Source organism: Sus scrofa, chromosome 13 (genome assembly GCF_000003025.6).
Source record: "Sus scrofa isolate TJ Tabasco breed Duroc chromosome 13, Sscrofa11.1, whole genome shotgun sequence".
NCBI lineage: Eukaryota > Metazoa > Chordata > Mammalia > Artiodactyla > Suidae > Sus > Sus scrofa.
The window spans coordinates 123,639,457-123,665,328 of NC_010455.5; the positions used below are offsets into that span (position 1 = coordinate 123,639,457).

The 25,872-nt window shown below is 40.7% G+C and overlaps 1 protein-coding gene across 2 annotated transcripts in view; it reads right to left on the reverse strand.

The window, feature by feature from the left end:
* The window catches only part of IGF2BP2 (insulin like growth factor 2 mRNA binding protein 2), a 164,432-nt gene extending 153,838 nt beyond the window's left edge, over positions 1–10,594 (reverse strand). For both annotated transcript variants that reach the window (XM_021069998.1, XM_021069997.1), the window contains exons 1-2: positions 10,319–10,594; positions 8,693–8,753 (exon numbers count right to left, since the gene is read on the reverse strand). In XM_021069998.1, coding sequence (XP_020925657.1) covers positions 8,693–8,753; positions 10,319–10,496 — 239 coding nt within the window. In that variant the 5' untranslated portion in view covers positions 10,497–10,594. The remainder of the gene's footprint in view (positions 1–8,692; positions 8,754–10,318) is intronic.

Below are 25,872 nucleotides of genomic sequence, written 5' to 3' on the forward strand. Positions count from 1 at the left end.
AAACATTGTGTTCAAATATTAAATCACAAAAATCAAGAGGGACTCAAGTAAAAGGTCTCCGTGTAACAAAAACTATAAAGCCTGTCTTCGTGTGACCTTTTTCAAGATATTCTCTATTTTATGAGCTGGTTTGAGGTAAACCTGTCCACAGAACCACCATTCAGTGAAATATCTGCAGCTTCATTTTTCAAAGAGAAAGACTAAAAAGAAGATATAAATGTGGTAATGAAACTCTTTCCTGATGATATTCTTGACTGAGAAAAGCCACTACTTTTTCATAACAGATTTTTTTTCATAAAATTATGTTCTTATGAAAAAGCACCACCTCTATACTATATCTAATAAGCAAAATTCTTACATATCTCATTGCATTGGTAGTGTGATTGTATCTTAAGTCCTAGTTTCTTAAAAAAAAAGTTACAAATGTATAATATGCTTAAGGAGTGTACCAAAACATATAAATCTTCCTACTCCCTGTATTTTCATTGACTTTTTCATTGTCAAAAAGGTTTAAAATTTTCTAATGTTAGTAAGATAAACCACTCTATAGAAGGTCATTTGCAAGTATGCCATATTTTCCTTCTCCAAACCACAGACACTTTTAAAAACATACAGATAAAAATGAAAGCATGCCATGCTTTGTGTGACATTCTAGGTCCTACACAAAAAAGTCTGGGTTTTTTTTTTTTCAGCATTTAAAAAAGTATCTGGGCCAAAGGCATGAATACAGACTCTCCCCCAGCCACTGCATGCATATGTTTTTTTCTTAACTTTCAACCGCAAAGATTTTTTTAAAAAATCTTTTACCTTCATACAATTACTAATGCCTCTACTATAGGACAACTTCAACAAAGCTGCTTCAAATTATGACCAATACTTTTAGTTGTTTTTCAATTACTCTAAATTAAAAATACACTAAACTTCAGTTATCTTCCTCAGCATATCTTTTGTATACATGTAAATTTTATCTCTAACTCCGAGTTAGGAAAAATACACGAAGTTATTCTATAACCCATGTGCACATTATCACAACTTCCTACTCTACTGCTAGGGTGCTGCTATTGTATTCAAATTAGATGGATAGCAAGGATAAAATGGCCACTGCTTCTCTGAAGCAGGTCTGATCAGGTGGAATGAGGAGTCACTTTGGAAGCATAAGCTTTACAGCCCTATCTGTAAAAGCGCTGAAATTCAGATCTCTCTTGGCTCTATACAGGAGTATATGTAGAAGGCCTAGTCCATTTCCTAGCAAATTAACTACACAGTATTAGCTACCTTTCTTCCTTTTCCTCAACTTCTGAGTCAGAATGCCACATAACACAGAACATGCAGTACCCGACTCTGGTCTCTACTAAGTTAAAGAAATGAAATGCCTAGGGAGTTGGAAAAAAATGTTCTTCCACTATTTTTTTCTTGGTAATTTCCCCCCCCCATAAATATGATAGTATAAAAGTTAAAGGAAACGAGGATAAATAAAAAGTTCAAAAATTTAGGATAAATGGACATGCTTAGTTATTTAGTATATGTTTTTGAGTAACTATATAATTAACAAGGAAGTCAAAGGACTTTATGGATGCTATCTTACTAATACTCATTTCACCCCCACAGGAGAAGCCAAAAGCCCTATTCTATACAGAAAGTAAAGCAGAGAGAGACACCAAATCTTGGGAAAGACTTGGCAGCTACCAAGAAAACACTTAAATCAAAACAGCCCTGCTCTCCAGCAATGGGATGGTTGAAACCTGGGAAAAACCCACCCAAGTGATTCCTTAATCTTGACTTTCATTTACCATGTGCACCATAGTCCTGACCAGGGCTACCTGTATAATCTGTGTGGCTCAGCTTTTGAAACATCTTTCTCAGCAATGTCCTATTTCATAACACAAGGAATGTGACCACTGAAAAAAGCAATGCAACAACAACAATATCAAAATCCAACCTGCTTGGTTAGGCATACCCACTTCTGTCTCTAGACAAGCTTGGTGACGTGATAATTTTAAAATGACCGGTTTCTAATTTTTTTCTAAAAACTATAACAAAGTACAGATCATTTAGATTGAAGTAAGAAGGGCCGCAAAGGGTGGTTCACAAACAAATCTATTTTTATATCTTCCCATCACTCTTGAATGGCAACCTTTGAATCTTATGACACTTTCAGTTGACTTCTTTAATTAAGCAAGGTAAATGTAGATAGAGCATGCTGGACTGAGAATCAGAAGTTCTAACTTAGCTTTACTATTTAATAGCCATGTGACCTGAGGCAAGTTATTAAGTTTTTCTGAGACTGAATTTTCTCATCTAAAAGAAACGAATACTATGAATTGTCATATCTTCTTCACATAATTATTATTTAGAATAAATTAAATAATATGTTGAAGAGTCTGGGACATCAGTACTATAGGAAAAAGATGCAGGCACATAAAAATATATCTATCTAGTATTATTTACATATCAACACATGGAATCACTAAACCACCTTTCTGAGCATATTGAAAATAAAAATTAAAAGTCCAAGCTTCCCCTTAAGGCAAATGGTCACATGCTGGTACATATTAGTTATACGATAATAAGAAAAACTGAAAATATCTTTCTCACGGCAATAATCCCATAAAGATTTTCCTGGTCATTAGGTACAACATTTTCTTATGATATAGGTAAACAGTAGAAAATCTGAAACATGCATCAGAACTCTTAATTTTCATTTATTGGACTTATTAAAATGCCCATTTTATACAGTATTCTTGATAATAAACAGAATGGGAAAATTCTAACTAAATGTTCACATTTTAAGAAATAAAGTATAGAACATATAACTAACTAGTAAATCCAATAATAAACAAATAAAATGTATCTCCAAAATGTAAGCTTATTATTTAGTGCGAACCAGAGGCTTGGGAGGAACCATGTCTACTAAGTGATGGACATTAAGTTAGCTTTTGGACTTGATTGCCTGCTATTAATATAAAAGTATCCATTTTCTCTGGTTTACTTACTCAACACCTCGATATGACATCAAACTCTAACTAAATTAAAGAAACAATAATTACATTCTCCCTCCTCTTTGGAAGCCAAAGTAACAAAATCTGAATTTTCCTGTAAAAGAAAATAATTTTTCTTCACTATTTTATGGAAAGACCAGACTAAAGTACATGATCAAAACAGGAAAAGAAAAACTTTAAAAATAATGCTCTGAGCACTCTGCAATTTTGTTGCCCAAAATAGAACCCATACAGTCCATGCCACCAAATGAAAATTACAAGTTTGGAAGCATGAAGTCAAATTATAAAGTAAAAGATTTTTTAAAATATTTTAATGGTGATAAAGTAAAGACTGTTATCTTTACTGGTAGGTGTCTGTTGTTTATTTGCTATTATGTTTTCTTCAATGAGTGTTTTGAATGACTACCCAAACTAATTTGAACTTGAATTCAAGTGTAAAAAGAACAAACCTTGACTAATAAATTATTTGGACATGTTTTGTTAAACTATCCCATTCTTCAAATTAAGAAGCTAACAGTATCTTTTGAGAAATTATGCTTCTGACTAAAATTTTCAGAAAACTGGTTTTAAAAACTGGTTTAGCCAAGCTCCACCACTCTCTTCAACACCAAAAAGAACACTGAAGACATTCTGGTGGTGTTTAAATAGAATGCTTTAAAATTTTTTTTTTTTTAATTTATACTTCAACTTTTAAAACAAGCTCCAAAGAACCCAATTCAGTACTAGGCATCTTCTAACGAAACTGATTATCTCAGAGTACATTTGTTACGCAAAAAACACACTGCCTTCCACACTGCAGAATTTCTAAATGAAAACTGATATTCGAATCTTGAACTCTCTATAGAAAATCAAAGCCTACACTGAATCATTCGCTAAGTCTAGTGGACACCTAAGCAAAAGTGAGGGAGATGGTTCTTCCAGCAACCTGCTCACTGGAGATAATACCACAGTTGCCTGTGTCCTGGCTTCCACAAGGCCAACCACCTGCAAGAGTATGTATGCATCAATCAAAGCAAATATTGCACCTGACTCTCTTTATTTACCACACTGTTCAAATACCTACCGATTTTCATCTGCCTTATCAGGATTGAAATCCAGAGCAACTGTTGCTCAATTAAAGATTTCCTCCTCTTTACTACCATCTGTCTGAAACTACCATCTCCCATAAAACATACATGCACACACCCCACTGAATCACAGAGATGATACACTTAGCTCAAATAATGTCCCTCTAACAACTCTGATCAGAGTTGTTAGAGGCTTATCTACTTTTGAGGATCTCAGCAGACTTGGAAAAGTGATTATGCACTAGATAGCAAATATTTAGAAAGCTGCAAAATATCAAATATATATAAATAGTTCTTATAGAAATCTGATTTTCATATCTTTTTTGACTTTTAATAAATGTGCTCAAATTACTATCCATTAATGCACATTTCAATGTCATTTACACCCTCCTCCTGTTAAAAAATTAGAGCAACTTCCATAAAATAAAAACATTTACTCAAAATAACAGTAAAATGTTAATGTCGATATGTAATTAGTTCTGAACCTCTTAATGTCCTTAAATTTTTTTCTTCTTAAAGAAAATATATTGTACTTTAGATCATTATGTACAAAGATGTACAAACATTACTAATCTTCTCTATATAAATAATAATCTCAGATGAACATAATAAAACATAAAACTCTGAGATTATCCCTTATTGGTCATCTCATACCCAGCCAAAATTACCAACAAACATTACTATTTAAAAAAAAACACAATCTGGCAAATGTATTACATATCACCAAATCACCTTTTAGAGTTAATGTGTAGGTGTTTAACCATTTAATACTTTTATAAATTGCTGTAATTTAAATTTGATATGAATTTGGCAAATTGGAAAATCAGGCAGTATATAACATTGCTTTTGATTGCATATTTCAGTGGTTTTTGATATTTAACTAAATAATATAAAAACATCAAATGACCAGTCTTTTAAAAACATAAACTATAATTTTAAACCTGAATTATTAAGTAATTTTTTCTTTATTGCTTCTATTTTAATTCCAATACTTATCTCTTAAAGGTCCCAAGAATGTGTAATTTTTCTATGGCATTACCTAGAACCACATGAAGAAATTATTAGCCTTTTTTAAAATGGGAAACTAAATGTCTAACTCAAAGCCAAACCAAAAGTAACCTTAGAGTTTGAAATATATGTGTATATATATATATATAATATATAATATTCACACATGGAATCTATAATAATTAAATCCAGGCATTAATTTCTAATTCAACAAATTCTTGAAAGAGGAGGCTACTATAAGATTTTAACCTAATAAAGTCTTTTCTTTGCCACAAAATTAGAAATTAATGCAGGAAAAGCCTTTGTTGCAGGGAGGGCTTGAGGTTGGGTGGTTGGTTCTTTTTTTTTTTTTTAGTATTTAATTCAACTATACACAATGCAGTACATACAAGCAAAATACAATTGAGATACTGTTTTCTTTAACATTCCTATAGGAGACCAAATTCATTTGCATTGGAAAGAATACAATTACTGATTTTTAACTCATGAAAGACAAATTCATAGCTTTTTCCTGAACTACTTCGTAGTATTCTCACCATCTCAGTGAAAGCATGTCTAGCATCTCTTACTTACTTCCTAGAAGTGGGCAGCAATTACATTTTTCAAAATTCTGTTTCTCACAGAATCATTCAACTCTAGTTACAAAGCAAATTCAAATTAGCATATGTCTTAGCTCAAAACAATTTATGCAATGTGTGTGTGCGCATGTGTGTAGATATATATATCAATTTTTTAACTAAACTGTCATCCACATCAAAAATGAAATTTCTATCAACTAAGTTTCCACAACTTTTAAAGCCCTTTGTCAGTTTTTTCCTCTTTAAGAAATCTTTGAATCATATATACCACTAAGAATATGAATAGAGAAAAAAGAACTGAAGATTTTTTTTCAATAGAGTCTGAAAGCAACTTAGAAAATAAGAAAAACAGATGATTTGTACATAGCTTACATTGCAATAATTTGCATTTAATAAGAGTGAAGCACATGTGGCAAAAGAAGAAAGTTTTCTACTTCTGAGCGACCCTGAGAAAAATAATAGGATCTAGTCTATCTACTATAACAGCATGTATAAAATGATGCTAGAATGATATTTAACAAAAGATCCAATTGGTAAACAAATGGCATGCCAATATTTTCATAACGTAAGATAAAAACATCTCTTCCCAAGTATCACTAGATTTTTAAAAAAATCTATTTGGAATGTAGATATTAAAACTGATTCTTCAGAGCAGAAAGAAATCAGAACAATATAAAGAAAATGAGCACTCAATTGTGGAATGGTTTTTTTAAGTAAGCAAGCAATGGGGATGAATTGTTTTCTTCACATTTTCACTTCTACTAACACAAAAACCACATATAGAACTGACCTAGCACTGGCAAATGTACTTCTAACTTGTTAATTTTCATGGAAGTGCAACAAAAGAACACCAAAATAGTCACCATATAACATAAAAGCTTTGGTTTCAAATGTCACAGTACCCTGTTTTTGAGAGTCCCCACCGTGGTAGAGCCCTGTACATGAGAACATACAGCTGCCTCCTCCCAGGAGTCTGAGCTCAGTACACAACACCAGTCATTAGCTATCTCTCCCTTAGCCTGCAGTACCAGTAACTAATTTCTGCATTTTAAACTAATACAGGAAAGGGAAAAAAGATTAAAACCATCCAATCAGAAATGAAGTAACCCTCCACAGCAGAAGCTTATGCATACATTTGGTATGTCAGACGTCTTCAGTGCTGTGAATCACACACAGCGCATTTTAATCTACCTCCTAGGTATTTCATATTACCCACAATGTTCAAAGAAACCATGTACTAATAGGGCTGTAGAAGTCTTAGACTGCTCTTTATTTAATTATTTAAAAATTTGGGACAAGCTTTTAATTCCGAACTCTTACATAAACACAACAAAATCATTTAAATGACACTCCAGCTAACAGCAAATAATCTCTATTTTGAAAGAAAAAAGTTAAAAAGTATGTTTGTGGGAAGTTTCAGGAGATGCTAATAACTTTAGATAAACTAGTATTTCAGTTATATTGCAACATTAAATAACGTACTTTGCAACATGAAATGAGATACCAACTAACCTAAGTTAAAATTCTACTGATTTTTACTAATTATAACCCTCAAAAGAACTCAAAACAGTTATAAAGCCAGTAGAATTAGATATTTATAGGAACATAACCCATCAAATATTTTGGATGGTTCTTTCAAAACTTGTTCAATATATTCATCAAATGTTCAAGTGTTATAAAATGAGAAATTTTAACCTACAATGAACAGTTAATATAGCAGAAAGCTTCAACTTGGATTTGTTGAGGAAAAAATTTTAAGAAAAATATACAAATTTTAAATACTTAATTGGAAAACCAATCAGTTGCACATTATATCTCTTCCTAGAGAGAACTAGCTTAATGTTACACATGAAACTGCAAATCATAACTTTTACCTCTTCTTTTTTTTTTTAAAGGTATTAAGCTGTTTTCTGATATGCCACAGAATCACTGGCAAACAAAAGATATTCTGTTGCTTAGTTAAAACACATCTGTAAACGTGCACACACTTTTAAAAAACCCCTTTAACAAAACATCTATGTATTTATAAAATTAGGATAGTTTGTTTTAAAATCTCTTCACTCCTGGCAAAAATCAAGTAAATGGTTACACTACTGAATATCCCAAATTGTAAAGGTGGTAAGTCAAAGTCTTCACTTCAGAGTCTCCAATTCAGCTACTTAATGACTAATGGTGAAGAAATGTATGTGAATCGGATATAAACTAAGTTACGACACATAGGAGAAAAAAAAAAAAATCTAGAGTGAGTAATAAAGGGCCCAAATTTAAAGTCCACAATAAGCTTTAAAACAAAGATGTTCTCCCTCATTCTCTCCTCATAGACATTCTCATGTAAGCAAATCACTGGGGAAATCCAACCTCCACAAAACTTTTTACTCCTTCATTAACAACAGTGCACTTAAATATAATTATAGATTTCACAGTGATATTTGTTTAGGCTCAAACCTAACTTAAAAGCAACAACAACAACAACACGCTCAGAAGCAATATTCAGTAGTCTCAGTGACTAAAAAGAGCTGGCTTTTAACTGCCATCCAATCCAAACAACCTACTAGTTTAAAGTGCTATGCAAAGTATCGACCCCTTACTGAATTATTTTATTATTCAACATTATGCTATCTAAAAGAGAAAACTAATTAATCGCAAAGTTTAGTTAAGCAATTTAGCTGACACAGTAAATATTTACTCTTAACATCTCACAGGAAGTCTTGACAAGCATTTGTTGCCATTGTGCTGGGGGTAGGGGCGGGAGGGGGGGTGGGAGGCAAGTTTTCATAAACAAGTCAAACGGTCCCAGCGAATTTAACACAGCTAGTGTTAGCCATCCCCCACCCCCCAATAAGGCACCAGATATTTTCCAAGTACAGTAAACACCTTATATAATGAAAGTAAAAATGTAACTTTCTAAACTATTTTATCTCCACTAACAAAACAAACAAAAGCCTTTTTTAAAACTATAAAAGCATATTTTGAAAAACTGAGTGTATTTTTATTTTATACGGAAGACTAATCACAAAATAACTAAGCAAAATATATTTACCTGAGCTTTTTAGAGACTGAGTAATCAACTTCCATGATTTTCCCATGCAATTCCACTTTACCTTTAAAACAGAAATTAAAGCACTCAGAACCTTCCTGCGATCAAACCCGCGGGGGTCTAGGAGGAGCACGCACAGAACTCCATGCTCCGGCTCCGCCTTCGGGCGCCCTCAAGGGGTCTCCTACCCGGCTCGAGCTGGGCAAACTTGGTTCCCAGTGGGAAGAAAGGTGGGCGCCCTGTGTCTTGGGACGAGGTGGGAAGGGTGCGAGCCCGGCTCTCGACCCCAGGTAGAGCTGTGGGTGGCATTACCGGAAAAACAAATTTAATAAAGAGCGGCGCCAATTTAAAAGGATGAGCTCATTTGAAACTCAAGCTGCAGGGCTGGCGCGGCCCCACTCCTCTCCTGGCCCCCACCTCTCCATTCCGCTAACCCGGGCCCCGAAGGCTCCGCTGTGCTCCCCTCCCAGCCCTCTCCTCCCGGTGGCCCGGGAGAGACGCGCCGAAGCCCCCCGAGGTCCGCTTCCGCGAGAGCCGGGTCCCAGCCGGCTTCTGGTCACCTTGGCCTTGCCGCCGCCCCGCCCCCACTCGGCGCGCCGGTGGGGAAGGGGCTCCGGCCCGGCTGGGGTTCCGGGGGCGCAGGCTCGTGGCCTGGGGGCGAGCGCGGCTCCGAGCGGTGCGTGTGCGAGAGGGAGAGTTGGTGAGTGCGCGCGCGCGCGAGTGTGTGTGTGTCGCTCTCCGTCTCCCGTCTGGGCTCCAGCGCTCTCGCGGGCCCCCCGGTCGCCTCTTTCTCGGTTCTCAGCCCGGGCCCCCACCGAGTTGAGACAGGGCACCTCGTAAAAAGGTGCTTCTGGCCGAGCGGGAGGCGGGGGGACAGGCGGCGGAAAGCCCCCAGCTCCGAATTCTTCTCAATAAAATCGGACAAAAAATTCAGAGAAAAATAGGAGCGCTTGAGAGACGAGCGAGAGGGGACTGAGGTTCGGGAGAGGACCGAGAGAGATGTGCCGTCGTACAGGGGCTGGGGTTGGGGGAGCCCCGAAACCTAAGAGGGGATCATCTGTGTGGGGCCGAGGGGGTGCCCAAAGTGGGGGACTGCGGGGCGAGCTGGGGAGGGGGCTCGAAAGGAGAGTGCGGTTCAGGGAACGCCAGAGGGCGAGAGGTCCTGGGCACGAGGCACGGGAAGGGGTAAGGTCTGGTCAAGGGACAGGAGATGCAGGAATTGGGGGGGGGGTCCCTCACAAAAGGGGTGACGAGAAGGTCAGGGAAAAAGAGGGGACGGGGGCTCTCTAAGGATGGGGGCGGGGGAACTCTGGAGAGAGCTTGGGGAGCCAGAGGAACGAGGGGTGCCCCCAGAGAGCGAGCGAGCCTCGAGGACCCTCGAGGCAGCACGGGGGTACCCCCAGGACTGAGGCTGGGAGGGCAAAGGGTGAATCCCGAACTAGGGGGGGAGGGGAGCGGGCCGTCCCAGGAGCGGGCCGGCGGTGAGAGTTGAAGGTCTGGTGCGTGGAAGTGAACGTGCCGGCGCTGGAGCCCCCGCCGGGCGCCGCCCGCAGGGCTCGGCCTCCCTCCGGACGCCGTCCTGGCCTGAGCAGGGCGAAGGGGGGGAGGGGGACAGAGCCGACTGCTCACCCGAGAGGGTCTCGATGGCGCGGATGGCCCAGTTCTGGTCGGGGTAGTCCACGAAGGCGTAGCCGGACTTGAGCAAGACCTGTCCCGCCAGGGGCAGCTTCCTGTCCCCGAAGAGCTGCCGGAGGTCGTCGGCGGTGACGGCGGGACTCAGGTTCCCGATGTAAAGCTTGTTCATCATCCGTCTCTTCTCCGAGAGCCCGCGGCTCCCCCGGCCCGGTACCCGGCGCTCCTCGCCTCCTCCGCTGCCCTCGTCTCCCCTCCTCCTCCTCCGCCCCCCTCCCCGCCCTCCGCCCGCCCGCCACCCACCCCCACCCTCACCCTCAGCCTGGCTCCCCCACCGCGGCCGGCCCGGCCCGCCCGGGGGCAGAGGCGGAGGCGGGGACTCGGCGCGGCTGCCTCCTCGGGGCAGAGTCCCGGGCCGGGCGGCGGCGCGCGGACAAAGCGCTCTCTCTGCCTCCCTCTCTCTCCCTCTCAAGGCGGTGGCGGGAGGAGGAGCAGCGGCGGGCGGCGGCAGCGCACCCCGCGTGTGTCTGTGTGAGAGTTTGTACGGGCGTGTGCGCAGCCGAGAGTGAGCGAGCGAGCGCCCCCTCCCCGCCCCGCGCCGCTGCGCCCCTCGCCTCGCGCCCCCCGCGCTCCTAGCGCTCCGCGCGGCTACCCAGGCTTCAGCCCCGCGCCGGGCAGGCGGAAGCGGGTCGCGGCCCGGGGCTGGGGCTCCCGGGCGCCAGAACCTCGGGCGGGCGCGGCGCGGAGGCCGGGAGAGCGGCGGGGCGGGGAAGGCGCGCCCCGGGCGCGGGTGGGAGTGCGTGAGGGGGAGCGGCTGGGAGCCGCAGGCGTGGGAGGGCGAGGGGCTGTGCGAGAGCGTGGAAAGGGGTGTGCGCAAGGTGGACCGGATGTGAGGGCGCGGCTGCCGGGCCGGCGGGAAGGTGTGTCTCAGAGGTGAGAAGCGAGGGCAGGCGGGGAGACCACAACTTTCGCGACGAGTTGGCCGAGTCCTGCGCCCTGCGCGTTCCCGGGCGGAGCGCTTGCTCGGAGACCCGCTCCCCGCCCCGCTCTTCGGGGCGACCCGGCGGCGCGTGTGGTCGAGGGAGCGCGGACGAGAGTTGGGAGGTTTGGGGCCCGGGACTGGCCGGGCCCTCACGGACCTTGCACCCCGGGGAAATTGTTCCGGTCCTGGGCCTCAGTTTCCCAGCCCGCGAGGGGAGACAGAAGGCCGGAGTGGGGCCACGTCCCCTCCGCCCGCATCCCGTGCGTCCGGAATCCCGCGGCCGGCGGCAGCCTGACGTTGGCAGCTGCTCTCTATTCTGGGAAGTGCCGAGGGCTTCCCGAGCCGCCGCTGCGAAGCCAGGTGGCGGGGAGGGAGCAGGGGCTGCAGCCGAAGGACCGACTCTCTCTGTTAGGCTGCGAGGCCGGGTTCAGTCCCCCCAGCCGGGGTGGTGGGAAGCAAGGGTGGCTGGAAGCGGAGGAGCTTCGGCGGTGTAGGAGTTCCCCGAGCATTGGGAAGGGCCCGGAGAGGAAAGAGGTCCTTCCAAGCGGAGGAAACAACGTGACCGACGGAAGAGGCAGGGTTGGGATGAGAGCAGCCCGAGCCGAGGGGCTAGGGTAGGAGCCAGACAGGCTAGAGGCCGGTTGCGAGTTCCGGGGCCCGGGTGGAAGTCTGATGGTTAGAGCCTGGTCCTAGCCAGGAAATGAAATTCTACAGGAAAGAAAAAAAAATTGGTAGGATTCATAGGGGAAAGGACAGAAGATGATTCCAAGATCTGGACTTCTGGGGGCCTTAGACGAAATGATGCTTTGACCGGAGAAATGTGGATTTTTATTTTTATTTCAATTTTTTTTTCTTTCTTTTTTTTTTTTTTTTTTTTTTTTTTTTTTTTTTTTTGAGGGCGCTGGGGGCCTCTGGGTGATGTAGCCACACTGTAGGATTGGAACAGGTTCTAGTCTGGCGAGGTCGTGAAGTACTGTCTTTCTCAAGCTCTCCCTTTGACTAGGTGGGTCGAAGGAGCATAGCTTCTTAAAAAAAAATTGACGTTCCCAGACCCCTTCCTTTGGGGAAGACAGACCCTGTGAGCCTGGATTTTGTATTTTCCCTTAACTACGCCCAGGTGATTCTTGTTTAGAAAACTGGCCAGTGAAAGGCCTTTCAGCTTAGGATTCAGATCTCAGCTGTGTTCCCCTATCTTTAAGCCTATGTTTCTTGATCCATAGAGCATAAAGCAACCAACTCTTGGTTGTTGTGCAGGATACGCAAAGGAGAACTGAGTAGTGTGTTGAGACACAGTGGACACACACTTATTGCTTATTTTTTTTCTTTCCCCCAGGAACTCATGAGCTTTAAAATACTTCCTTTTGGGGAGATTTCCTTAAATAATTGCTGTCCAGAGGAGAAAATGTATTTATTCTCACCTAGGTATTTGCAGTTATTTGAATTCTGGCTTTAGCTCAAATATTCACGTATTTCCTCTTTCTAGAATAGGAATTGGATTCTTGGAGTTGGGAATGGACTTTGCCATTGTTCCCCAGACTAATAGATCAGTTAGGTATGGATGCTTCCATACTAAAATACAGTGGAGAATCGCAAGTGAAAACTATTGTTTGTGTATAAACCTCAGCAGACTAGGAATTAATGATTTTCAAATTATTTACACCAATTCCACTAAATTATTGGTCACCTCCATATTGTAGGACAGCATGTTTGTTTATTTCCAGTATTTCAAAGTTGCACATTGTAAAAGAGAAATGAGAGTGACAGGGATAATTATCTCATTCTTCTTTGAAAGTTTAGTAAAACTTTGTTGTATGATATTTTCAGACATGTCAATTTCTTGGTCTCACTGCAGACCTGAAAACATTTTAGCTTGGATTCTCTAGTGGGGAGCAAGTATCTAAAGATTCTTGGCAGAGGTGGCTTCTGGTTAACTCTTCTATCTGCTTCACCAGGTCACTTTCAAACTTTTTTTCTGAAAAAAAAGTGGTCTTTGCTGTAATTTGTGTCTTCTGTCCTGCTGGTGGTTTGTAAATACAGTGCTAGAGACAAGTTTCGATGGGTAAATGTGGTAAGGGACCTGTTTCCAACACACCTCTGATTTGTAGCACTACAGTTCCTTATCCTAGAAGCCAGAGTTGCTTTTTCACATGTTAAAGAAGGGAACAGCCTCCAAATGCAAAACCAGAAATCATTGCCACTGCCTCACAAACTTTATTTTCTACCTATCTTCTCCTGAGTTCCCCTACCTCCTCCTTTCCTAGAGAGATGAAATGGAGATTGATCTGAGCTTAATTTAAGCTTACTAAGCAAAGATTTTATGAATGTTTCACCAATGTCAGAAATTTGGAGTAAGTCTTATATTAGACATAGTACTTTTAAAAGCGTGTATTAACCTTTCCTCAAGAATTTCAAAACAGTGCAGATCTTCATGGTTTTCCAGTGATTCTTTTGGGCAAGATGGTGTTAAGGTGTCTGGGACAAGATTTCCTAATATCACTTTGCAGGTAGGAAAACTGAGGCCCAGGAAAGTGAGCATTTTTCATGGTCATACAGAGGGTTTGAAACATCATTGGCAAAAACATGTTAGCTTAACAAAGAGCCCATAAAGTATTAAGGCTTTATCTTGACTTTCATGACGAAAATGTTTTTGTCCATGGACAGAGCACTTTCTGATAACATCACTATGGTGGCCTTAACCTTTGGACTCTAAAAAACATAGTGGAAAAGTTTTTGCTCGACTAATAATGGTAGTCATTATGGCCAGTGGGTCTAGGTAATGCAAGCCGTTGGGAGAAAAAAATGAAGCCTATTTGCTGGAAGGCTGGGGGAAAAGAGGCAGTTCAGTATTTGATAATACAGTATTTGGTGATGTCAACACCTGCCTGTTTGTTGAGAATGATTTAGTGGTGGAGTAACATCATTTAGATACTTTTTCCTGAGTTGGCCCAAAGAGAAATTGTCTGACCCTAGTTAATTCACCTCTCTGAACTTCAGATTCCTCATTTGTAAAATAACCCAACTTACTTCCTCAGCATAAAGTCAGCTCCCCTGCAGTTTTCATAGTTTCCAAACATTGAACCATCTCATACTGCTCCCTTCCCCTGGAATGGTTTTCTTCCCCCAGTAAACTGCTTTTCTCTTTTGACAAAACCCTAGGATACATACAGCACTTTCTTTATACATATAAAAAATATCTTGCCTAATGATGATGGTTGCATGACTTTTGTGAATATGCTAAAACCCCCTGAGGTGTACATTTTAAACCAGTGGATTTTATGGTATGTGAATTGCATGTCAATTTTAAAAAATTATATGAGAAAAAAAGTCTTAATGAGATTTTGTCTTTTCATCCTTTGGCCATTATCCACCCTGGCACACGATAGGGGCTCAGGTAATATTTGTTACATAAACAGTTACTGTCTGAGGTCTGCTCTAACGATTAAGTGAAGATACATGGGATGGTACCTCCCTTGCATGGCCCTTGACATATAGCAGGAGGAAATGTTCACTTTTCACCCCTTGTTTAATTTTTTCATTAATTCATATCCTTACACAATATTAGGCACTGAGGACACAGAATGGATAACACCATCCTGCTCAAGGAGTTTATGATAATGGGGGAGGCAGAAGTATATACAGATGATAGTTTGGCATTGGAGGTGCCACAAAAGACTTTGCAGGCATAGAGGAGGAGAGACCATCTCATCTCATCTCAGCCTAAGGTCAAGGGATCACCATGGAAGAACTAATGTTGGAAATGTATTTTGAAAGATAAGTGGTGATTTTCTAGGATAGGAGAAAGAATGGAAGAGAAAATGTGTCCTAGGTAGAAGCAATAGCATATACAAAGTCACAGAGACAAGAAAGAGCATCTGCCCCATACCTAGAATTAAATACAAATGTTGACTTAGAAATAAGTTGGAGAAAAAGAGAACAGAGAAAACAATTGCAGGAAACCAGTAACAACAACAAAACAGAAACCTTCCAGAATTAAAGACATGGATCTCCAGATTGAAGGGGTTTACTAAAGGCCCAGCACAAAAGATCCAGAGCAAAAGCACATTGTAAAACTTAGAACCCATTTAAATTATAAAAGCATCTGGGAGAAAATAGGTCACATAAAAAGGATTTGGAAAGAGAATGGAAATGTATTTTTCTAAAGCAAAGGACTCTAGGAGGCAGTAGAGCAATTCCTTCAAAACTGAATGGAAAACGAATAGACAATCAATTAAAAAGCCATGCAAGGATTCAGACATACTTCTATTTGGATGGGAAAGCTGCAAGGATAAGTGCCAGCAAAACCATGGAAGAGGAAGACATGAGATTGGGGAAATATGAAATCCAATCCAGGAGACTGAATGGAAGATCCAGAATGCCAGCAATGCAGTCTTTCAGACAGCAATCAGCACAGGCTGTAACAGGACCATAGATGGCTTGGAAAGTGAGAACTTCATGAAATAAAAGATTGAAACTCATTTTTGAGTGCATAGTAATTCTGATAGAATGGCAGGCACGTTGGAGCATTTGGAAAAAATTAATCACAGGTATATGGAAAACTAAGCAAATGGAAAAACAAGGAAATCATTAACTCTAGGAAAAACACATGGTCATACAAGAAAAGAGTAATGGTCATAGGCTCAACAGTGAAAATATTTGTACAGTCATAATTTAAACGTGGATGTATTAAACTGCAGAAGAGAACTTACAAATCAATCAGAAAAAGACAACTGTTAGGAAAATGAGAAAGAATATAAGTGGACTAGCTGATTCACAGAAGAAGCTCAAATGGATAGTAAGCTCAATTCCTGAGTGGGGAAATTTAAACTGTTCACAAATATCAAATTGACCAAAATTATAAAATTTTGGTGATGCAAGGTATTGATAAAGGTTAGAAGCATCAAAAACAGCCATGCTGGAGTTCCCGTAGTGGCTCAGTGATTAACAAACCTGACTAGTATCCATGAGTATGCGAGTTTGATCCTGGCCTCACTCAGTAGATTAAGGATCTGGCATTGCTGTGGGCTGTAGTGTAGGTTGCAGATGTGGCTTGGATCCTACATTGCTGTGACTGTGGTGTGGGCCAGCAGGTATAGCTCCAGTTCAACCCCTAGCTTGGGAACCTCCATATGCCGCAGGTTGCCGCAGGTACGGCCCTAAAAAGACAAAATACAAAAAAAAAAAAAAGGAAAGAAAGAAACAAAGGAAAACTATCCACTGCTGGAAAGAGTGTACATTGATACAATTACTCTGAAGAACAGTTTGTCAGTATCTAGTAAAATTAAGAATATAGGTCCTTAGCACTCCCTGGCAATCATTCTCCTGTTCTCCTACATGGTCTTAGATCATCTTTCTTCACACCTTCAAATTGCTCTTTATCAACTCTAAGTCTCAGCAGGGAACCTTTCTTTTTCTTTTTTCCTTTTTTTTTTCCTTTTTAGGCAACACCTGTGGCATTTGGAAGTTCCTGGGCTAGGGGTCAAATTGGAGCTACAGTTGCAGGCTTACTTCATAGCCACAGCAACACTGGATTCAAGCTACATCTGTGACCTACGCTGCAGCTTGCAGCAACTCTGGATCCTTAACCCACTGAGTGAGGCCAGGGATCGAACCCATGTCCTCTCGGGCACTATGTTGGGTACTTAATCCACTGAACCACTATAGGAAAGCATAACCATGCTTTTTATTTCACTGAGAAAATAGATGCAATTAGACGAACACATTAACAAATCCCCACCATGTCTGCCCACATTCTTGCATCTGTGCCCGTAGATTCTGCCATCTCTCATGTTGTGATAGATAACTATGTGTGATCCAGAAGACAGAAAAACTGATGGCTCCAGAGAAAATGGACAAACATACACATCCTGACTTGGCAACTTCTCTGAAGAAATTTTACATGTGCGCAAGGAAATATGTGTAAGATTCACTGTAGCACTGAGATAGTGAAAAATTGGAACCCACATGTCCACTGGTAAGGAAATGGATTAAAAATAAATTGTGGCATAGCCATAAATTGAATATTATATATCGGATCAAGGAGTATGCATGTTATTTGTTTTCTCTGGTATCATTAAATTTTTTCCTCTCTTCTGGGTGAAATAAATGAAATAGGCTACATATATCAGTTAAAAACCAAAACATGCAGAATGAATAGTTATATTGTAGAAAAAAGTATTCATTATAACATTATTTCTAAAGTTTGAAAACATGCAAAACCAATTCTGTTGCTGTTATGAGTATTTGTACAGCATGAATGTAGAAAAACATACATGGTGGAGTTCCCTAGTGGCCTTACAGTTAAGGATTTGGTGTTGTCATTGCTGTGGCACAGGTTCAGTCCCTGGCCTAGAAAATTCTATATGCCTCAGGCACAGGAAAACGAACAAACAAAAAAAACCCAGTATGTGTGGGAATGACAACTTCAAATTTGACATAATGATTGTCTCTGAGCAAGCTCCAAATTTGGAGTGATATTTACCACTTGGAGGGTAGAAAAGGGACTAGGAAATGGAGAGGCACAGAAGGAACTGACATCGTAATTGGTTTTTGCTTTTAAAGCTGGATAGTAGGTAAATGTTTGTTTTTTAACCTCTTCAATAACAAAATTTTTGTTATTCTGTGTGGCCTGGAATGATCTTCAAACCAAATTAACCCTGGTAATCACCAGAACAACTTTAAAAATACAGATTCCCAAGATCCACCACTAGAATTCCTGAACCAAAAATTTCAAAACTAGAGCCCAGGAATCTACATTTTTTAAACAAAGTTTTTTTTGGTTTATACATACACATATTTATATGTATTTATATATACACATATATAGATTTACATGTAACAGACTTCTGGAGAGTTTGCAAGAATAGTACAAATTAGTTCTATATAGCATTTATCCAGATTCCTCAGATATTAATGTTTTACCCTATTTGTTTTATCCTTTTCTCTCTCTCTCTCTCTCTTTTTTTTAAGGGCCACACTCGCAGCATATGGAAATTCCCAGGTTAGGGGTCGAATTGGAGCTACAGCTGCTGGCCACCGCCACAGCAATGCCAGATCCAAGCTGCTTCTGCAAGGTACGCCACAGCTTAGATCAATGCTGGATCCTTAACCCACTGAGAAAGGCCATGGATCGAAACTGCATCCTTATGGATGCTAGTCAGATTCATTTCCACTGAGCCACGATGGGAGCTCCCTTTTCTCTATTTCTCTGAACCTTTTGAGATTAAATTGCAGATGGGATGTCCCTTTGTACTTTAATAGCTTCAGATTATATCTGCTTTTCAAAAAACAGCCTTGGAGTTCTTGCTGTGGTGCAGTGGGATCAGCCGAGTCTTGGGAGCATTGGGATGCAGGTTTGATTCCCTCCAGGCACAGTGGGTTAAAGATCAGGGTGGTGCCACAGCTGCAGAGTAGGTCAAAACTGTGTCTAGGATCTAACCCCTGGCGCAGGAACTCCATATATGCCATGGGGCAGCCAAAAAAAAACAAAACAACAACAACAAAAAAAAACAGGTTTTATATAACCCTAGTGTAATGATCAAAACCATGAAATAAACAATACTGTTATCTACAAACCTAATTCAGATTTCACTAATTGTGTCAATAATGTTATAGAAGAAAATTGCAAATCATTTGTTGCTTTTGGCTGTTTTGTCTCTTTACTCTCCTTTAATCTGGACAGTTCAATAATGTTATAGAAGAAAATTGCAAATCATTTGTTGCTTTTGGCTGTTTTGTCTCTTTACTCTCCTTTAATCTGGACAGTTCCTCAGTTCTTTGTTTTTCATGACATTGACTTTGTTGATAAAAACAAGCTACTTATTTTGTAGAGTGCCCCTCGATCAGGGTTTTTCTGATGTGTCCTCATGATGAGGTTCAGGTTATAGGTTTCCTTGCCAGAATAAGCTTAAGTGCTATTGTGCATTGTACCAGGAGGTGCACAATGCCAGTTTGTCTCATTAGTAACTTTGATGATAGTAACTTTGCTCATTTGCTGAAGATGGTGTGTCCCTGGGTTTCTCTGTTACTAAGTATCTCTTGGGACTATACCTTGAAACTATGTATGTGGTTTGTTACTTAAAATTTCAACCACTATTTTCAGTGTCATTGATTCTTGGCTAATTATTATTACTGTGATTGTCAAATGGTGATTCTAATTTCATCATTCCTTTTATTAGTTGGCTCTTTCTACCATAAGGAAGAGCTTTCTTTTCCCCTTCCCCCATATATATTATATCAGTGTAGACTAACTGATTCTTATTTTGTTCAAAGCAGTATAAACTTTTACTGTCATTAAGTATTTTGATGCTCAGGCTGTCCCAGATTTGGCCAGCGAGAGACCCTTGAAGCTGGCTCATGGAAACTTCTGACATTGTTCCTTCCATGTTTGTACTTTCTCTGCCTCAGTCCTATAATCAGCCACTTATCCAAGGAGCCTTGGTGCTCCTTTAGCAGAAAATGGTGTTTAGAAACCAAGATCTGTGTGTCAGATACGCTCATTGCTACTAGAATATTCTTGATTCTAGTCCCTGACAGCCAAAAGAGCTAGGAATGTATGTAAATACACACACATGCTGATCTATACCTGTCTATATTTACCTGTCCGTTTACTATTCAAGTTAAAAAATCACAAGTTGACATTGGTACCTCTGGTTTCATTGTAACACTGCAGTGGTTTATTTTCTACTTCTGACTTTCATATTTATAGCTCTCCTTCAATTATGAGAAACCTGGATCCCATTATCCACAATATATTTACTTATTTGATCAATCCTAGAATTCATGGAATTGCTAACCCAGACTTATGAGAAAAAAAAGAAGCCTATTAATTAGGCTTCTAGCTGTTACCTAGTATTAGAGTTCTTTTGTGTTTAGCCTGAGAGCATATAGTCCAAATACAGTGTTCAAAAGTCACTTTCGTTTTATTTCCCCCTTCAGTGTTGGGTATCTTATTCATTTGAAATTTGGTTAATTTGCTTTTGTACATTTTAGTTTTTCCCTCCATTTTTGTTGATTTTATTTTTCTCTTTTTGTTATCATAGAACATGTATAGAATTAACATGGTTCCCAAACATAAACAGTATAATCAGATGATTTCCATCCCTCCCCCTTCCTTCTATTCTATCCAGTCCATCCCCACACATCCCCTGAGGGTAAACAATTTTTTAGTCTTTAGTTTATCTTTCCTGTGTTTCTTTCTGCACAAATGGATATATACACATTGGTTTTCTTACTCCTCCCTTTTTGTACCCCCCCCCAATAGTATAATGCACATATTCTTTTGTACTTTATCCTGGAGGATTTCCCTGGTGGCTAGCTAGTTAAGAATCCTGCATTGTCACTGCTGTGGCATGGGTTCAATCCCTGGCCTAGGAACTTCCACATGCCATGGGTGCAGCTAAAAATCCAAAAACCCCAAAGCAGTATATCCTGGAAATCATCAGTTCATAGAGACCTTTCTCATTCTTTTTTTTTTTTTTAAATAACTCTATAGTACTCAGTCATATGTCGTATATTATCAGTAGTTTCTTTTCTTTTTTTTTTTTTTTTTTTTTTGCTGCCCTGAGGCATATGGAATTCCTGGGCCAGTGATCAGATTTGAGTGGCAGTTGTGACCATTGCCGCAGCTGCAGCAACACCAGATCCTTTAACCCACTGCACCAGACCAAGGATTGAACCTGTCCCCTGGTGCTCCAGAGATGCTGCTGATGCCATTGTGCCTCAGCGGGAACATTTTTTTTTTCTTTTAGTTTCTAATATTTTTTAATTTTATAAACAATGATGCTATTAATAATCTTTATGTATGTGTTTATTGTTGGAGGTTTTATCTTCAGGGTAAATTCATAGGGGTGGGATTGCTAGGTTAAAAGATTACATGTGCACATACATGTGTATTTTAAATATATATTGTGAAATTCTCCATAAATATTGTACCAGTTTGCATCCTCACTAGCAGTGTATAAGAGTGCAATGTCGGAGTTCCTGTGTGGCTCAGCAGGTTAAGGATCCAGCATTGTCATTGCAGTGGCTTGGGTTGCTGCCATGACACGAGTTGGATCCCTGGCCTGGGAACTTCCACATGTCATGAATGTAGCCAAAAGAAAAAAAAGAAAAAAAAAAAGAAAGAAAGAATGGCTGTGTGATTAAATTTTTAATTTTTGCCAATCTGATTGCTGAGAAATGGAATATCAGCATACTTTTAATTTTTATTTCTCTTATTATGAATGAGAACTTTTCATATGTTTAAGGATCATCCTTATTTTCCTTTTTTGGTACATTTTCTACTTATATCTCTTGTTGATTCTTCTATTGGTTTTTTTGTTTGTTTGTTTTGCGTTTTAGGGCCACAGTCGTGACACATGGAAGTTCCCAGGTTAGGGATCAAATCAGAGCTACTGTTGCTGGCCTATGCCACAGTCACAGAAATGCGGAATCCAAGCCGCATATGTGACCTACACCACAGCTCATGGCAACACTGGATCCTTAACCAACTGAGGCCAGGGATCAAACCTTCATCCTCATGGATTCTAGTCAGATTCGCTTTTGCTGAGCCACAATGGGAACTCCTTCTATTCAGTATTGATCTCCCCCCCAACCCTTAGTTTTGTTGAGTTACTTAAATATTAAGGATCTAAGCCCTTTATCTGTGATACATGTTATAAACAGTTTCCCCCAGGTTTAATTGTCTTTTGACTTTGTTTATGGAGTTTTACCCCATGCAAAAGTTTTATACAGTCAAGACTATCAATATTTCCTTTCATTCCATTTGATTTTGAGTCATAGTTAGAAAGCTTTTTGTCTACACCCAAGTTAAAGAAAAATTCACTCATTTTTTAAATAAAACTTGTGTGGTTTCATTTTTTTTTTTATTTAGATCCCTGATCCATTTGGAATTTATTCCTGTGTGTGGTATGAGATTTGGGTCTAATTTTACCTTCTTTCTCCAAATAGCTAATTTGTTGTTCCAGTACTATTTATTTTAAAATGCTTAAGCTCAGGTATTTTGAGATGCCACCTTTATCACTACCGTAGTTTCATATGTATTTAGTTCTGCTTCTGGCCTTTGTTTTCTGCTGGTCTGTCTATTCCAATGTCCATATTCCACTGTTCAATTATAAAGGCTTTGTAGTATGTTTCACATCTGGTATGCCTAGTTCCCCTTGTAGCTTTTTTCTTTTTTTCTTTCTTAGTGTTTTTTAGTGTTTTCCTGTCTATCCTTGTTTGTTTTTCCGTATGAAATTTGGTACCAGCTTGTCAAACTCCATGAAAAGTGTTGGTATTTTATTGAGATAACATTACATTATAAATTAACTTAGGAACTTAGAATAGATTTACAAGGAGATCCTGCTGAATAGCATTGAGAACTATGTCTAGATATTCATGTTGCAACAGAAGAAAGGGTGGGGGAAAAAATGTAATTGTAATGTATACATGTAAGGATAACCTGACCCCCTTGCTGTACAGTGGGAAAATTAAAAAAAAAAAAAAACCACACAGAAGAGCTAAAAAAATAAATAAATAAATAAAAATAAATTAACTTAGGGATGGCAGATATCTTTATGATGTGGAATCATCCTATCTAAGAACAAAGGTTGTTTTTCCATTCACTAAACTCATTTAATAAAAAATGCTAGATTCTAACTGTGTTGGAAAGAGAAGATATGAAAGACCTAAATGTCACTGACTTCAATGGGAAGTCAGTGATAATGGCTAAAATTAGTAAGTCAAGGAACGGCCAGGCAAATTAGTTAGAATTACATAGATAGGGAGTTCCCTGGTGGTCTAGTGATTAGGATTCAGCACTTTCACTGGGTTCATTCCTTGCTCTGGGAAACTGAGATCCCACATCAAGCTGCTGCATGCTGCAGCCAAAAGGAAGGAAGGGAGGAAGGAGGGAAGGAAGGGAGGGAGGGAGGGACAAGTGCCAAGGGAAAGAGCTGCAAAAGTGAGAGGATTTTTTTTCTTTTTTTTTTTTTGGCTTTTTAGGGCTGCCCCTGCGGCACATGGAGCTTCCCAGTCTAGGTGTCAAATTGGAGCTGTAGCGGCTGGCCTACACCACAGCCACAGCAAAGTCAGATCCGAGCCACATCTGTGACATACAGCACAGCTCCCAGCAACACCAGATCCTTAACACACTGAGCAAGGCCAGAGATTGAACCCAAGTCCTCATGGTTCCTAGTCAGATTCGTTTCCGCTGAGCCATGACGGGAACTCTCCAGAATTTTTTTTTCTAATGACGCTTTTAGTACATAGATTAGTCAGGGTCCTGGTGGGAAACAGATGGCACATTCAATCAGAGTGATTGAGAGTCTAGTAGAAGTACTATTTAGAAGCATGAGTGGGGTTAAAGGACATAAACAAGGCCCAGGGAAGCACCCTGCCACTTGCAGCAACAGCAAGCCATTACCACTCCTTAGCCTAAAGAGTGGTGAGGGAGAACGACAATTTAATGAAAACAAGAGAGCTATAGGAGAGCACTGCCCAATAGAAACCTTGGACTTTGGTTTACACAGTCACTGCTCACTGCAGCACGACAGGTTGAGAGCATGAGTCTTCCCCCGGTGCCCTCTAATGGCTGAAGGGAAGCAGAAGGCAGAGGGCAAAGGAGCACATTAGTGCAGTTTGTAATGGGCAGCCTCCAGGACACAATAGGGAACGGAAGGGTGAAGAGTGGATTTGGAGGAGGCCATGGAAAATACCCAAGCAGTACTATCATACATTTTAGTATGTAAAGTTTCAGCATATAGTAAAACAGTAAAATGACAATAAAAAGCAACTTTAGTCCAAGAATCTTTGATCTAAGGGAACATGAATCAAGTCATTACAATGAAGGTTGAAAAGTGGTAAATGCCTGAAGAGAGATCAAGAATATTCCCAGTGGGGGGACCTCGGCAGATTCTTGAGAGGGGGACATAAACATTCAGTTCAAAGCAGTCCTGTCAGCAGAAACATTGGGAGCCTGTTTTACAATTGAACGTTCACTATTAGTACAGTGGCCTCTCAAACTCATCCTTGTAAGTCAACCCTCCCTTCCTGCCCACAGGCCATGAAAGTCTTTATTTCACAGTTTCTAATTTATACTGCATTTGGCTTCCTTGATGTTCTACCCTTTCCCTATGCCCTTTGCCTCTTCCCATTGTACCCTGCTACTCTGAGATAGGAAAGCATTGTGGGAAGTGCTATATTGAAGTCAATAGACCTAGAATTGTGTTTCCTAACTTTAACGTACTAGCTATGTGATCTGAATAAAGTTACTTAGCCTCTCAGAACCTCAGTTCCATTTTGCAAAAGAAGAATAATCCGTACCTCATGGAATCACTGTAAAGATGCCATATGGCAAGTACCTGGCACAGGGCCTGGCACTCGTCAGGTGAGGATGTTAGTGCTCTACTGTTGACCGTGGCCTTTACCCCCTCTTGCTGGATTCTTCACCTTGAGCCCTTTAGAGTCACTCTTGTGGGAGTTGCTCTCCTGGAAACTACTAGAAACAAAAGTTTTCAGACAAAGTTGAAAAGGACCTTAGCAGTAATCTGGTCCATCGTGCCAGCAAATGCAGAAGATCCTGCCCCAGGCTTCCTGACAGATGATCGCTGTAACTCTTCACACACCAACAGAGAACTTACCACCTCCTGAAGTTGCCTATTATTGGAAGATTGGTGGATGAGAAGAAAGCTTTTCCTTGAATTGAGCTAAAAATCACTTTCCCCCTGTTTAGAGACTCAAAACCATCTAGAGCTAAAAGAGATCTTCCAGATCTTCAAGCATATCAGCTTATTTTACGAATGAAGAAGCTTGCTCAAGGAGGCAAGGCAAGGCTCTGTTCTTTGTGGTAATGGGTAATGCTTTGTGTAGCTGCACAAATAGTCTCTTCCCCTGCCCTTCACTGTTGCCAACTGCATGCCTCCCAGTTTGAGAGACCATCCCCTCCCCCCATAATTCCCCCCTTCACCAGTCTGATCACCCACCTTCGAATATGCAGTTTTGTGATCTGGTCCCAGCAGAGTGAAATGACACTATCTGAGATACTGGGCAAGGGATGATCATTAGGCCTAGAAAGGCCAAGAGCTTGAGTTAGAAAAAACCTGCAGGTCATTTATAGAGATGGAGTTGGTCATGGTTGCTCAGTTCTATTAGGCCCCCTTCACTGGACACTTAGAATTTGACTGTGTGCTTCTGAAATGTTTGTGCCTGCTCCAGAGAAGGTGCTCAGTAATATTAATATAGATTTAATTTTAACTTTTTTTTTCTACCAAGTACACAAAAAAAAAAAAGGAGAGGAGGAGGTGGGGAAAGTGTCCCCAAACCGGAGTTGTTAATTAGCAATTTTACCCAAATAGAGTATTAGACTTATCACATGACTTTAGAATAAACCTAAGCAGGAGTTCCTGTTGTGGCTCAGTGGTTAATGAGCTCGACTAGGAACCATGGGTTCAATCCCTGGCCTCGCTCAGTGGGTGAAGGATCTGGCATTGCCATGAGCTATGGGGTAGGTTGAAGACAAGGCTCAGATCCCATGTTGCTGTGGCTGTGGTGTAGGCTGGCAGCTGTAGCTACAATTCGACCCATAGCCTGG